The sequence below is a fragment of the Danio rerio genome, chromosome 3 (assembly GCF_049306965.1).
Source record: "Danio rerio strain Tuebingen ecotype United States chromosome 3, GRCz12tu, whole genome shotgun sequence".
NCBI classification, from domain to species: Eukaryota; Metazoa; Chordata; class Actinopteri; order Cypriniformes; family Danionidae; genus Danio; species Danio rerio.
The window spans coordinates 57,046,744-57,062,140 of NC_133178.1; the positions used below are offsets into that span (position 1 = coordinate 57,046,744).

The 15,397-nt window shown below is 37.1% G+C and overlaps 1 protein-coding gene across 3 annotated transcripts in view; it reads right to left on the reverse strand.

Annotated features, from left to right (window-relative positions):
• The window catches only part of si:ch73-208g10.1, a 22,036-nt gene continuing 6,639 nt past the window's right edge, over window positions 1-15,397 (reverse strand). The window contains 7 exon segments of one of the 3 annotated variants that reach the window (NM_001098261.1): window positions 1-1,348; window positions 1,376-2,854; window positions 3,010-3,264; window positions 6,028-6,252; window positions 11,003-11,242; window positions 11,344-11,667; window positions 11,782-12,052. In NM_001098261.1, coding sequence (NP_001091731.1) covers window positions 2,688-2,854; window positions 3,010-3,264; window positions 6,028-6,252; window positions 11,003-11,242; window positions 11,344-11,667; window positions 11,782-12,052 — 1,482 coding nt within the window. In that variant the 3' untranslated portion in view covers window positions 1-1,348; window positions 1,376-2,687. 3 annotated transcript variants of the gene reach the window in all.

A 15,397-nucleotide genomic window follows, 5' to 3' on the forward strand; every position in this document is an offset into this window, starting at 1 on the left:
TTTTGTTAATAAATCTTGTTTATTGCATCATAACTGAGACAGAACCGTTATCAAATGTATTTACAGATGAAAGTCAAATCAATGAAACAAGAAGTATAAAAAAAGAAGAAAAATATGAAAATTGCAGAACGCATGCAAATGTCTTGTCTTGGAAGTGGTTCATTGTCTTTTGGCAGTTTAATTGCATGAAAATCTTAGTAATATTATGTTATTTATCAAAAATAAAATTAAAATTAAAACCAAATCTGACAGTATAATAAGAAAAAGTGGGCATATCTTTAATACAGTAAATAAAAGTCATGTAAATAAAATGTAAATGTAAATAGCCAACACATAGGACAACATTTTGTCAATGAATGTGAGTTTGTTGCAAAATTTTTCTATAAATTCAAGAGGCCTCTTGCACAGTTAAATTAAATGATGTGCTCTCCCGAAATTAAAATTCAATGTTCAAATGAGTAAAGATTTAAAACATTTTTGTGTTAATATTATTAGGCTATTTCGATCTGTATACTTTGCCTCAGATTTCTTTTTTATGACTCTGATAAGCAATCAAATGAACCCTTTAGACAATCAGATGCATTTACATAAAAGATGACTCACTACAAAGAACCAGCATGTTTTGCATGTGTATAGTCAGAATATATCACACTATTTGTTTAAATACAAAAACATTTTTGATCAATATTTAATTACAACATCAAGAGCAATATTGACAATAATGATTTTTATTTTTTTACAATATAACAGCTGACCCCTGTCATTAGTTTATATTTACAACAGGATTTTAAACAGTTTGTTTTCATCACAGCAGTTAGTATTCTGACTGTTTAGAGCAGGGGTCACCAATCTCGGTCCAGGAGGGCCGGTGTCCCTGCAGGGTTTTGCTCCAAATTACCTCAATACACCTGCCTGGGTGTTTCAAGTATACCTAGTAAGACCTTGATTAGCTTGTTCAGGTGTGTTTAATTAGAGTTGGAGCTAAAATCTGAAGGACACCGGCCCTCCAGGAACAAGTTCGGTGACCGCTGGTTTAGAGAAATTGGTTAAACTGAAATGTTAAAGGTGCAGTAGGTGAGTGTCTTCAGAAACATGTTTAGTTGTGCTGGTTAAAAGTCTCTTCACATTCCAATATTAATGATTAAAGTAAATGATCTAAATGTGTTTATATGTATTTTTATATTCTGGGTGAGGCATAAAACTAAAAAATGTTCATCCAATTAAAATAATGTCGGACCTACATCTCCCGTAATTCCGATAAGTAGCCCAAACTGTCTGTAAACAAATGCAGACAAGAGCTACTGCGTACCTGTTTGTTAGCAGCTCTGCCGTTTGTGCATACACGTGCTGCGCATTCATTAGAGAGAGAGAGAGCGAAAGTGAGCGGTAAAAACATGCTGAATCCAAACTTTTTTCTTAAATCCTGAATCGATATTGTAGTTACTTTTGCATGCTGGAGGAAGGAAGACACCATGGCTGAAGTTTTTCTGTTAGACTGGTAATGTTCTGTTTTAAAGCTATTTTTGTCACGCAGAGCAGATCGAGTTCTTATGAATGGGTTATATGCACAGAAGTGTTGTTCAGCCACTAAAATCTTCCGATAGATTGATGTGACTATTTTCAGTTTCATTCGGTCCTTTTACAGCATCAATAATGTCGATTTTTATTTAGTTTAACAACAAAACAGAAGTACACAGTGCTATTCTGCCTAGCCTGCTTTACTGAGGTGAAGTTGATTTTATAGGCACATTGATTCATTTTTGAACAATGATGACCTGTGACGCGCTCTCTATATTGTTTCAGAGGTTTATGCTAACAGGCTAGCATTGTGGCAGATCACTTACGGCACCTTTAACGTAAAAGACAACACAGACACTATATTTAGGGAAATTTTAGCTTATAAAGATTTTAAAAATGCCCATTCAGTTCGAGGAGTTAAATATTGCCTTTGATGCACTTTCCAGCAGGCACAGGACGTCAACATGATATCAGATTGACGTAGTACCCTGACATTGTGGGGACATTGCATTTTGTTCGGAAATGAAAATCTGGTTGACGTCAAAACCCAACATCAGGCTGATATCAATGTCCAACACCCAACCTAAAATTAACCATATATCAACGTCTAATGATGTTACAGCTTGACATTGTGTGGAAGTTACCACTATGGCGTCTGTCAAACGTTGGATTTTGGTTGCCATACCTGACAAATAAATGTCAGTATTTGACATCAATATTACGTTGGTTTATGATGTTAGCTTGATGTTGGATTTTGGTCACTGTCCAACACAACCTAAAATCAACCAAATGTCAATGTCATTTGACGTCGTTATTGGACGTCAAAACAATGTTGTCTTGACCTAAATCTAACTTAATATAAACATCTTAAGACAATGTGTGCCTGCTGGGTTGTTATACTCTTTTATTTTTTTATTTTTCAATTAATTTCACCTTTTTTTTTTTTATTTCTCAGTGACATTTACAACAACATAAGTGGCCGATTATCTGAGTATAATATGATCTTTTATATGGTGAATTCAGGTAAATGGCCCTCTCTTCTTGAATTTATCTGCCACAGTTTGTCTTTTAATTTAAGTTATTTATTTCTTGAAACCCAAATGATGTTCATTATATCAGCTTTGTTCATGTAACCATATTTACAACTTTTCAAATCAAGCTAAAACTCACTAAGTGCCCCCATTGCTTAACGGAACCATTTCATTTGACTTAAGTGTCGTTACATCATAACGTCCACTTGCTCTTTGCCTTCTCCACAAGAACAACAGGCATGTCAATAATAAAACAAGCAGTGGAATAACCACTACAGCAATTAGAAGGTAGCTCCGAGAGTTGTCTAAAAGAAAACAAGAGAAAAGAATATATTTAGTTAACCAAGAGCTAAAGTTATACACTCTTAAAAAATAGTAACACATAATATATCACGTAATGAAAGGCTGCTCTGAGAATTACGATTTAAAATAAACTTATTTTCATAGTCATGGAGCAAACCTTTTATCTTGACAGTGAAGACCTTCTCCTGTCGTCCAATTTCATTCCTGGCAATGCATGTATAATTTCCAGCACTGGTAGACGTGGCCTTCTCGATGTTGACGGTGATGTAGCGCCGCCCGGTGGAGATGTTCTTGTTATTGAAGCTCCACCACATCTCTGGTTCTGGGTTACCAGAGGAGTTGCACTGTAGAATTATCCTGTAGTCTTTTGCCACAACAAAATCCTGTTGGCTAGCAAACAGTCTTGGAGCATCTGTGTTTAAAGGAGAAAGATGAAATGTTATAATAAATATAAATATTGAAATGTTATATATATATGTTATATATATTTATATATATATATATATATATATATATATATATATATATATATATATATATATATATATATATATATATATATATATATATATATATATATATATATAGTTAAAGTCAGAATTATTAACCCCCCTGAATAATCTGAATTATCTGAATTTATTTTTTCCCTAATTTCTGTTGAACGGAGAGAAGATTTATTTAAACACATTTCTAAACATAATAGTTTTAATAACTCATCTCTAATAACTGATTTATTTATTTTATCCTTGCCATGATTACAGTAAATAATACTTTACTGGATATTTTTCAAGACACTTCTATACAGTTTAAAGTGACATTTAAAGGCTTAACTAGGTTAATTAGGTTAACTAGGCAGGTAAGGGTAAATAAGACAAGTTATTGTATAACGATGACTTGTTCTATAGACTATTGGGGAGAAAAATTGCTTAAAGGGACTAATAATTTTGTCCCAAAAAATGTTTTTATTATTATTATTATTATTATTATTATTATTATTATTATTAAAAACTGCTTTTATTCTAGCCGAAATAAAACAAATAAGACTTTCTCCAGAAGAAAAAATATTATCAGACATACTGTGAAAATTTCCTTGCTCTGCTAAACATAATTTGGAAAATATTTTAAAAAGAAAAAAAAAATCAAAAGGGGGCTAATGATTCTGAATTTTATTATATATATATATATATATATATATATATATATATATATATATATATATATATATATATATATATATATATATATATATATATATATATATATATATATAAAAGATGTTATTTGAATGTACTATTTTTTGTAAGGTATAGTGGTTGCAAACAATTTTTATGTCTTGAATTCTGAATTTGATTAAACTGAGAAAAGTTCAACCTAATTTTTTTTTTAAATTCCGCCCATATAAGCTGTTTGCAATCATTTACCTTTAAAAAAGTGTAAATCCAATGAATTATTTTTCAGTGTAGTTTAAATTAACACAAAAAACACAAAAACAGGCTTATCTTGCAACTTTGAGTTAAACAGCTTAGTTTTATCATTTTTGAATCCCTTTGATTAGCTTAGCATAGATCATTGAATTAGATTAGACCATTAGCATCTTACTCAAAAATTATCAAAGAGTTCACATAATTTGTTTATTTAAATTTTGACACTTCTATAACTACATTCTCTAAGACTGAAAGAAAATGTATTTCAGTGCATTGTATGTAAATTATTATGTATTTGTAAAGGAACTTACTACATGGTAGGTCTGCAATATTATCGCAGTCATTGTGAGTTATGTTCATAATATTGTAATAGGCAAATTAATATTAATGTGCCCAGCATAAATAAATACACCCTCTAAAAACTCCTTAGAATAACACAAAAATAATTTGTCTGTGACTTTTCTTATTAATTTTCTGACCATGCAGGGCTCGCAAAATCTGGTAGCCTGAAGTCCCAAGGCTATTGTTATATACCAAAATCTATCTACACCTTGCCTGCCGGGCTATCTAGATCAGGGGTTCTCAAACTTTTTTAGCCCGGGAGCCCCAAAATAACAATGCCAATGACTCGGGACCCCCACTATTTTCAGAAGTGGTTATAATCACACAAACATTGCACACAACACTCACACAAACCAATAGGCCTATATAAACACAAGCATGTTGACAACACACAAAAGTGCAACAGTCTAACAACCATATCATTTTTTAATTTTATTCTTATTTAATATTAACCTCACCTAATGAGACTGGTGGGCACAATATTTAAGTAACATCACAAGTCTTTTCTTGGTTTAATTTTGGAGACTGTCGCTTAAAGATCATCCTCCATGTTCAGTCGTGGCCTGTATTTATTTTAAATGTATGTGAGTGCTGTAAAGGTGTCAAAGTTTAACTAGTGCCATAAAATCAATCTGGTGCAACTAATGCCATGTTGTTAATCTCAGGTGAAAACCCTAAGGATTCATTCATTCATTTTCTTGTCGGCTTAGTCCCTTTATTAATCCGGGGTCGTCTCAGCGGAATGAACCGCCAACTTATCCAGCACGTTTTTATGCAGCGGATGCCCTTCCATCCACAACCCCTCTCTGGGAAACATCCACACAAACACATCCACACACACTCATACACTACAGACAATTTAGCCTACCCAATTCACTTGTACCGCATATCTTTGGTCTGTGAGGGAAACTGGAGCACCCGGAGGAAACCCACACGAACGCAGGGAGAACATACAAACTCTTAAAAATTAAAAAATTTGCGACCCAGCAACCTTCTTGCTGTGAGGCAACAGTACTACCTCCTGCGCCACTGCTTTGCCCCCTAGGGGTTGCAATCCAATGAAAAAAAAAAAAACATCTACAAAAAATTGAAAAGCTGATGGCTTTTTGTTTGGATGTTGTATTTTTATCTTCTGTAGGTTACGGATTAACAATGGTCATTTTAAAAGTTTATGCAAATTTATTAGATTTTTGGAAATCACCAAGCGACCCCCGATCAATATCCCGCGACCCCACAGGAGGTCCCGACCCCCACTTTGAGAACCACTGATCTAGATAACCCACCAGGCTCTGTGTAGATGGCTTTTGGTTGCCAGACTGAAAAAAAACAATAGACCCAGGACTTCAGGCCACCAGATTTTTTAAATCCTGCCATTACATTTACATATTGAAGACCATGTTTTTTCTTACACTGGACGTTGATAGTAAGGCTTTTATTCACAGATCCATGTTTGTTTCTTGCAGTTAACTGATACAAGCCACTGTCATTCCATCTGAAACCATTGAAAAGCTGGATCCTTTTTCCTTCTTTGTAGAGGGATAACTCTGGCTTTGGTTCTCCCTCAACATCACAAGGACTGAAAACTGTTTTCTCTTTCACTTCATAGCTTTCTCCGCAGATCAACTCTGGAGAATCTGTTTTTTGAGAGACAACATAAAGATTTAAAGACAAACAAATACACACAACTTTAGAAGAAGGGTTAAGCTTAGACTGCCATTATAAAAGAACAGTATAGTGAACTATGAAACAAGCATTGGATTAACTTAAACTTGACATTTTAGCACTTGACATTTTTTTAATCAAGAACAGTCAAAAGGGGCGGGGTTTTATTTTTGAGCTCCTCCTCTCATCTTTCACTTGCAAACTAACGGTTTGTGTTGAAATGACTCTTTATTCAGACCAGTGGCGTTGCGAGCGGAAGGGCGGCCATTGGTGGGGGGGGGGGGGGGGGGGGGGGGGGGGGGGGGGGGGTTGGGGCGGGTGGGGCTTTGGGGGCTTAAGCCCCTGATGTATTGTCAAAAGCCCCTGATCTTTTGGAATATGTTGCACTTAAATAAAAATAGGTTGTATAACATTTATTTTGTTATCCAAATACTTAAAAATATACATCATACGCATTGTTGGAGTAAGTAACTATGAGACTAACAATGTTCACTAGCTAAATATACATTGGAAATTGTGATTACATATGAACTTTAGGCGAACTTTAATCATTAGTCTATGATCAGAATATAATAACTTAAATAGATTAGTTTAGTAGTCCAACAATAAAACAAGATGAAAGACATTTAAATGTAAGCACCACATGTGAGATAATGAGTTAGATAATGCAATCTCATGAGAATGAGATAATAATGCAGTGCTTCATGTCTAGTGTGTGACCTACTTTACATTTCTCTCACTCAGGCAGTGTAGATCACTGATTTTGATCAAGGCAGATCCTGTGCTGGACGCAAACTCATTCATCCATTCATTCATTCATTTTCCTTCGGCTTAGTCCCTGATTTATCAGGGGTTGCCACAGCAGAATCAACCGCCAATTTATCCATCATATGTTTTACACAGCGGATGCCCTTCCAGATGCAACCCAGTGCTGGAAAACAACCATACACTCTCACATTCTCTATGGCCAATTTAGTTCATCCAATTCACCTAGCGCATGTCTTTGAATTGCGGGTAAAACCATAGCACCCAGAGGACACTGACACAAGCATGGGGAGAACATGCAAACTCTACACAGAACTCCACAATACCAACTGGTCCAGCCTGGATTCGAACCAGCAATCTTCTTGCTGTGAGGCGACAGAGCTAACCACTGAGCCACCATGCCACCCTTGAACACACACTAAAACACATACTGGTGCAATAGTCTAGTGGTTAGCGCACCGACATTTGGTGCGGTAGCACTTCAGGGCGTCCTGAGTTCCAATCCCGGCTCAAGGACATTTTTCCCCAAAAAAAGAGATTTTCAAAATGTAAGAGGTCACAAATATTTTAACCAGAGCCTCAAATGTGAACGTTTGAAAAATGAGATTTCAGAATACACATGGTGGAAGAAATTTGGACACGAATATAAGCAATCGTACGGTTGCCACAAATCGACATGCTCATCCTTCATCTCTGCTGTCCAAATCCATTTTGCTTTGTGCTTTCTGCGCCATTGTTTCTATCTTCTGTTTTCTGATTGGATAATATTTCGCTTCACATGATAATCTTCGGCTCATATGTAAGTTGAATAATTACAATTCACAATCAGAGGACCCAAGACATTCTTTCAAGCAGATTAAGTCACTCTCAACACACCTCATGCCCAAGAAAATCTGATAAAATAATCTTTAGAACACTGAGATAATCTGGACATACTAGAATTGTCAGAAATCTGCCCGATTATCTTGTGATCCAGAGGATGATGTGACGGTTCATTGGCTGGCGAGTCGAAATCTACAGCATCCAGGCATGTGCACACATAGGGCTCAACCTGTGTAGTGCACATGCCCTTTTTAGTCTTGGATAGAAAGTGCCCTTCCAAATTGATCTGCCCCTGCGACAACACCCCCCCCCCTCTTCAGTTCGCACGTGACAACAAAACACGCATCCCCCAACAGCCCCCACCACCCCCTCCCAGTTCTTCAATTCGCGCGCGACAACACCCCCTCCCCCCACTCTTTAGTTTGTGCGCAAAATTTTTATCCTGCACATGCCCTTTGGATAGTATCTGCACGGAAAGCAACATCAACAAGGTCAACTGTACAGTGCATGTGTCAGACCTGATCATCTGCATTCATTTGTGGCCTAGTATAGACCTTTTTCATGGCTGCTGCATGGAGGGCGCCATAGCGACCAGCGTCTTCCGGTAGAATGCTAAAAACTTCCGTTTACAGCGTGTACAACTGGTAATTTGCGCCCCGAAAATGGGTTTCAATGACGTTTTTAATGGATAACAGAGTGTTTTTGTGACACACAACTTAGAAATGTGTCTGTTAAAGCCGTTATACTGGCATGAAACTTAACAGGTATGAAAGTCGTGCAATTTACAAAAATGAATAAAAGTCTGTTATTGATACTCTGCTGGCTGATTTTCTGTTCATTCTAATCGCGAGCCGTTTGTGTTTTATTTCGTGTGTTGTTTTCACCACGGTTTGTGTTTTTCTGTCATTTCAAAATGACACGCCTATATTTTCACTTTGTCACAGTTATTAAATCAGTGTGTCAGTGACACAGTACAGGCTACGTGTGTGTGTCAAACATTTTGGTGAATTATATTTGTTTGGGCTAGTTATATATTTGAAATAAAGAGAAAATGTTGACTTTAGCGATGACAAGTCTTCATTTAAACTGCAGAAGATGGCGTCTGACAACGAGAGGAAAACGCCTCACAGCAGCTGTTTTCCATTCTATTAGATCGCATTTCTTTAAATGATCAGTCCAGGAGATGGTGCTGATGGACAACAGTATTAGTTCAAAAAGGATAAAAGCAGGTAAAATAGATTAAAACTATCGTTTCAAAAATGCCCAGATGTGACCGTTTATACGCATCAGCTGCAAACCGGAAGTTCTTCGCATTCTCCTTGCGCATACACGCAAAGCATAATGGGTAATTTTGCGTTCCAAGAAAAAGGTCTATACCTTGAAAGTTGTGCACATACAGCTATGTGTGAAATTAAACATAATGGAATGCTGAAAGTAAAACTGTTTATTTATAAACAAATTTTAAAGGGATCACATGCTTATGATTGACACGGCTGGCCCGCATTAGCTAACTTATGATTCACCAATCAGACGATTCCTACCTTAGTAAAAATAACCAAAGCATCTTACCTTAGTCATCTTCATCTTGAAGAATTCCCCCTTCCACCCCCTCTCCTCTTTTTTTTTCTCTATAGGGCAGCACGGCAGGCCAGTGGCTAACACTGTTGCCTCACAGCAAGAATAGCTGCGTCTCAAAAGGGAGCCCTGGGCTCGAGGATCTTATGAGCTCAAAGCTCTCTCCCAGGACAGCATGCCAAACAAGCTTTAATACCAATAATCTGCTAAGTGTGAACTCTTGAATGAGCATTTAGGTCTAGATTCAAACAATATATTTAGCTTTTGCCTAGTTTGCCTTGTTCTGTCTCTGCCTTTAAAACTTAGGCACCGTTTACACTAGTGCGTTTTAGTTTTAAAATGGCGTTTTAGATCAAAAATGATTCGCGTCCACACTAGCGTGTCACCTAGCGTTTCTGAACGTATCTCCGTCCACACTACGCCATCAAAAACGTATATCACTTGACCATTCACGCACTCTGGGCATGCGCGTTCTAGTATAAACAGGAAGCATGCGTCTCGCTCGGCATTTGGTTATTGTTAGTCAACAAACGCCGGTTGAACCATGAACACGACGGCAAAGAAAGCAAGAGAGCTATTTTTGTGGACAGACGACGAAGTCGAGTTGTTACTAAACGTAACAAATGAGTAACTGCACAATGGCCCCTAAAACAGACAATAGTGCATACAATGCTCCCATTTCTGTGTCCATGTTGTTGTTTACATTGAAAGGCTGGTCTGCTGTCTTCCGGTAGCGTTAAAGCCATGTGTTATAGTCATGTGATAGGGGCTTGACGAATAAGGGAGGGATACTAAAGTAGCGAAATCAGGTAACGAATCTCAGCAGCCCCGCCTCCGTTTTCAGATGTCTCCGTTTTCCCTCATCCACACTGAGACGGAGCAGCAGGTTTTAGAAAAACAGCTAATCCATCGTTTCCAAAACGCTCTGTTTTTGGGGCACGAAAACTCTGGCGTAATGTGGACAGATGGCGTTACCGTAGCAAAACTTATGCGTTTTCAAACTAAAACGCATTAGTGTAAACGGGGCCTTAGATTCAGTATGGACTGACAAAGGTAGATTTGGACCCAACAGCAGTGGCGCAAAAAGGGGGTAAGCAGTATATGCGGCGCATAGGGGCGCCACACATGGGGGGGGCGCCATTGTGCCAAAACTATTTTTAAAATTATCCTTATTAAAAGTTTTAAATAATAAAAATAAATAATTATGCTTTGTTAAAAAACATTATTTTGCATTTTATACAAATATAACATTGTTATTGTTTAATTCAAAATCATTTAACACAATAACATGCAGTCACACAGCCTGAAGTGTTCATGTAGATGTAACTGTTTAGATTTGTTTTTATTTTTATCAAAATAAACTGTCAAATCATACATAATGTCAAAAGTTATAAGGTTAATCTGAAAATTTGTCTTCATTTATTATTAATTAATTAATTAAATTATTAGTTTGCCAAAATAAGAGGGATCACACAAAATTTGAACCTGCATACCCCTCAGTAAATGTGTAGTTGCGCCGCTGCCAAACAGTATACATTTTTAAAGAACTGTCATACTTACACTCTACTGTGATGCTTATGGTGCAATTGGATTCACCATAATGATTACTAGCAGTGATTTCATATTGGCCAGAATCTGTTTCGGTAAGAGGTGCAGAAGCATTGACTGGCGATGAATTATGTTTCCAGGAGATGCTTGGATGGGGGTTGCCCACAACAGAATGTAAATGTTTTGGATATGAATCTAAGGTAGACCCTTTCTTTGGTGACCAGGGCTGACAAGATTTAATTTCTGGAGCATCTGGAAACAAAGAAAGAAGGAAAATATAATTCATTGGTATGTATGTTGAGAGCATTTCTAGCTACACATTTAGAAATGAAAACACCATTTTGTTTACTGACAGTGTACAGGAATGCTGAGAGGTTCAGATGTGTTTTTAGGAGGCGGTTGAGGTCCTTCTTCTCCCAGGTTCAGCTCTGTTTCACATCTGAACTGAGCTCCATTATCAGCTCTGACTGGATGGATCAGGAGATAAGATGTTATGTTGACTGGACTCTTGGTAGTGTCTGTGAAGTTGGTTTGATTCACCAGAGTTTCTCCTTTGTACCAGTTGACAGTGAGACTCTCAGCAGGAGCCACATTATAAATGTCACACTGGAGCTCATACTGGTTTCCCTCCTTTATTATTTGATCCACAGCGCTGATAGAAACACTGTCTGGAGTCTCTGTGGAGAAAGATTCACACACTCTGATACCTGCAGTCATCAGCCTACATTTATTTATTTATTTTTTTTCAGAATAAAACAAACACAAATAATAATAATAAGAGAGGAACTCACTGTAAATAGTGACTGGGAGAGCTACTTCACACTGCTGTTTGTAGTTTATGTAGCAGAATGGTGGCTGTATCTCCCAGTCTGTCAGCTGTGACACTCTCCATGTGATCAGACTGGCTTTGGACAGGGGCACTCCTCCCACAGTGGCTTCCCATCCTATCCCATCATGTGGGACAAATGATTTGCAGTCAGCTGAAACACTACTGCCATATTTCACAACAGCTCTCCTTGGCTTTAGTTCAATCGGACATCCACCATCTAGAATATGATGTGAATAAAAACCAATGAAGCATTAATGACACAGGCAGCAGCAGAATTATTTAACAGTACATTTGGCATGCAAATCTAAAATATAATGCTCTCTGTATTTACACTGTAAAAGTGATTTTTTTCATTTAGTGAAGTTTATTCATGAACTAATTTCGAGAGGAGCACGTGATTATGATTGAACACGGCTGGTTCTTCATTAGCATGCATGATCCACCAATCAGGCCATTCCTAACCCACTTTAAAGAGCCAGGGTTTTCTCACTACAGTCATCTTCGATTTGAAGAATCCCCCCTTCCACCCCTACCTTTTCACCTTTCCCTCCATAAGGCAGCACGGTGGCCCAGTGACTAGCACTGTCGCCTCACAGCAAGAACGTCACCGGTTCTAGTCCTTTAACAGGCTGGTGGTCATTTCTGTGTGTAGTTTGCATGTTCTTCCCGTGCTTGCGTAGGTTTTCCCCGGGTCTTCCGGTTTCCTCCCACATTCCAAAAACATGCACAACAAGTAAATTGATAAATCTAAATTTGCAATTCAGGTAATCTCATAATGCCGCATTTCTTTTCATTCAATTTTTAGTCATCAGCTCTTATCAAGGGGGAGTTGTCGAGATCTACCTGAGCTCAAGGCTCCCCTCTCTTCTTCCAAACGGGAGGGAGCCCAGGGCTCAAGAACCTTCAAGCTCAGGGCTCTCTCCCGGGACAGCATGCCAAACTTGCTTATAATCAATCATCAGCTAAGTGTGAACTCTTGAATTTTACTTAAAAAAAAAAAAAAAAAAAGTGAGTAAACCCGGTGCTTTAAAATCAACAAATTAACTAAAAGAGCCCCTATTATGGGTTTTTGAAAAAGACTTTCCATGCGTGTATCACAGCTCTAAATCAAGTGAAATATCCCAAAATAAATCTGCTTCAATCTGAAAGTGTGCTGTGTTAAAACAATTGATTCATCTATAAAAAAAAAAAATCATAGTGGTTCAAATGAATCGCCATGGTAGCTAATCTTCAGCCGTGTCGGCGTAACGTTGATAAAGAACTCAAGCCCCACCCATTTGTTGCGTGCGTAAACCCAGTACTTGGTACTTTTACTTACTGTAAGTATGATTTTTCAGTACTCTATCCACCACTGATGAGAATACTTGCCAAAAAACATCATTTAAATAATTAGAATTTTTCCCCGATGTAAGATAAAATAAGGGCTTTTGCACCCATTTAAACCCATTCTATCTAAGTTATCATTAAACAGGTCACACCATAAAAACACAGCTTTGTTAAAAGTGTCCTCTTCAGAATAATGCAAAACTCACACTTAGGGTCCTATCATACACCCGCAACACGTGTTTTCTTGACGTGTTGCTATTTTCAGACCAATGCAACCTTAATTTTCCCGTCTTCCGCGACAATGTTTAAATAGCAAATCCATTTGCGCCACTTTGTGGACTCATGGGTGTGTGGGCCCATAAAGGAGGTGTGTTAAGGAGGTGTGTTAAAAGTAGATTTAGACACGCCCTTAATGCTTTTGCACCCTGCGCTTTAGATTTTGCGTCTAAACCAGTAAATTAGAGCCCTTAGGGCCCTATCATACACCCGGCGCAATGTGGCGCAAGGCGTGACGCAGTAGTCTTTTGGTAGTTTTAGCTTGGCGCAAGAGTCGTTTTGAGGCGTTGCGCTACGCTGTTTAAATAGCAAATGCATTAGCGCTCATTTGTGCGCCCACAGGCATTCTGGTCTAAAAAGGAAGGCGTTCTGAGGCGGACCGCTGGTGCGTTGCTATTTTGAGAAACTATAATAGATTTTTCATTAGACCAAAACTAACCCGGTCTAAACTCCGGCGCAGAGTTGTGCCTCGCTTAGACACTGCTTAATACACACAAGAGAGCAATAGGCAAATATCTTTACATATGAAAAAAATTCAATATTAAGGATATATATAGGATATAATAAGAATAGATATAGGATATAAATATAAAGTATTAAAATATTACAAAACATTATTTTCTAGCTGACATAAATATGAAAAATCACTGCTTTTATGTCTTCTTCATCTCGGGAGGCTTTTTCAGTTCATTCATAACAATTTGCTTTTGTATAATGTTATTATTATTAGCAGTATTATTTATTATATCCATATTTATATTTGTTTTATTAAAAACAAGCTTAGATTTGCCCACCTGTCAGGTTTTAGACCATATGGGGCACAGCATGTGTTTGAGGATATAACTCAGGTTTTTGAGCACATTTTGTTATTATAATTCATTTATTCGTTTGTTGGAAATTTGAACTGAATTTAGAAATAGTTTTGAAACAAATATTTGCGCTTAACAAACAAAATTATTTATTTATAGGCTAATTGATGTCTGTGCGTAAAGGTTTCCCTATCCAAGAGCGAATGTGAAAGTAGTTCCATTATCTCTCATTCTCACGCAGTAGATGCTCTGTTTAACAGTTTTCTGTAAAAAAAAACTTTTAACTGTTTGCGTGTGAAATGCTCATTTTTTCCACTTAGACTTACTTTGCATCCTGTAAATAGCGAATGCGCTCTTAGCGTGACGCAGCTGGGTCTTAAAGGGAATGGGAGATGAGACTCTTATTGGTTTATTCTCAAAACACACCTATAACTCATTAAGAAAATAAACTCAACCCTTTTAGACCATGCGCCACGGCGCAAGGCAGATTTGCCGTCCTTAAATTAGCAAAAACGCGTCCTGACACGCCCTGAAAGCGTTAGCGCCCTGCGTTTTGCGCTCTGTGCATGGACCATCAAAATAGAGCCCTTAGTCTGAATGACAGTTTCAGAGGGGCATTTGAGATTAATTATATACAAACATGCATTGTGTTCTGGATATAAATCATATAACATTTGTAAGTTTAAGTTAATTCTTTCAAGGTAAATGATTAGATATTACACCATTTCTTGGTAAAATATGCAGTTGAAGTCAGAATTATTAGCCCCCTAAATTATTAGCCCTCTGTTTATTTTTTTTTTCCCCAATGTCTGCTTAACGAAGAGAAGATTTTTTCAACACATTTCTAAACATAATAGTTTGAATAACATCTCTAATAACTGATTTATTTTCTCTTTGCCATTATGACAGTAAATAATATTTGACTAGGTATTTTTCAAGACACTTCTATACAGTTTAAAGTGACATTTAAAGGCTTAACTTGGTTAATTAGGTAAACTAGGCAGGTTAGGGTAATTAGGAAAGTTATTGTATAATGATGTTTTGTTCTGTAGACTATCGACAAATATATATAGCTTAAAGGGGCTAATAATTTTGACCTTAAAATAGGTTTAAAAAATTTAAAACTGCTTTTATTCTAGCCAAAATAAAACCAGTAAGACTTTCTCC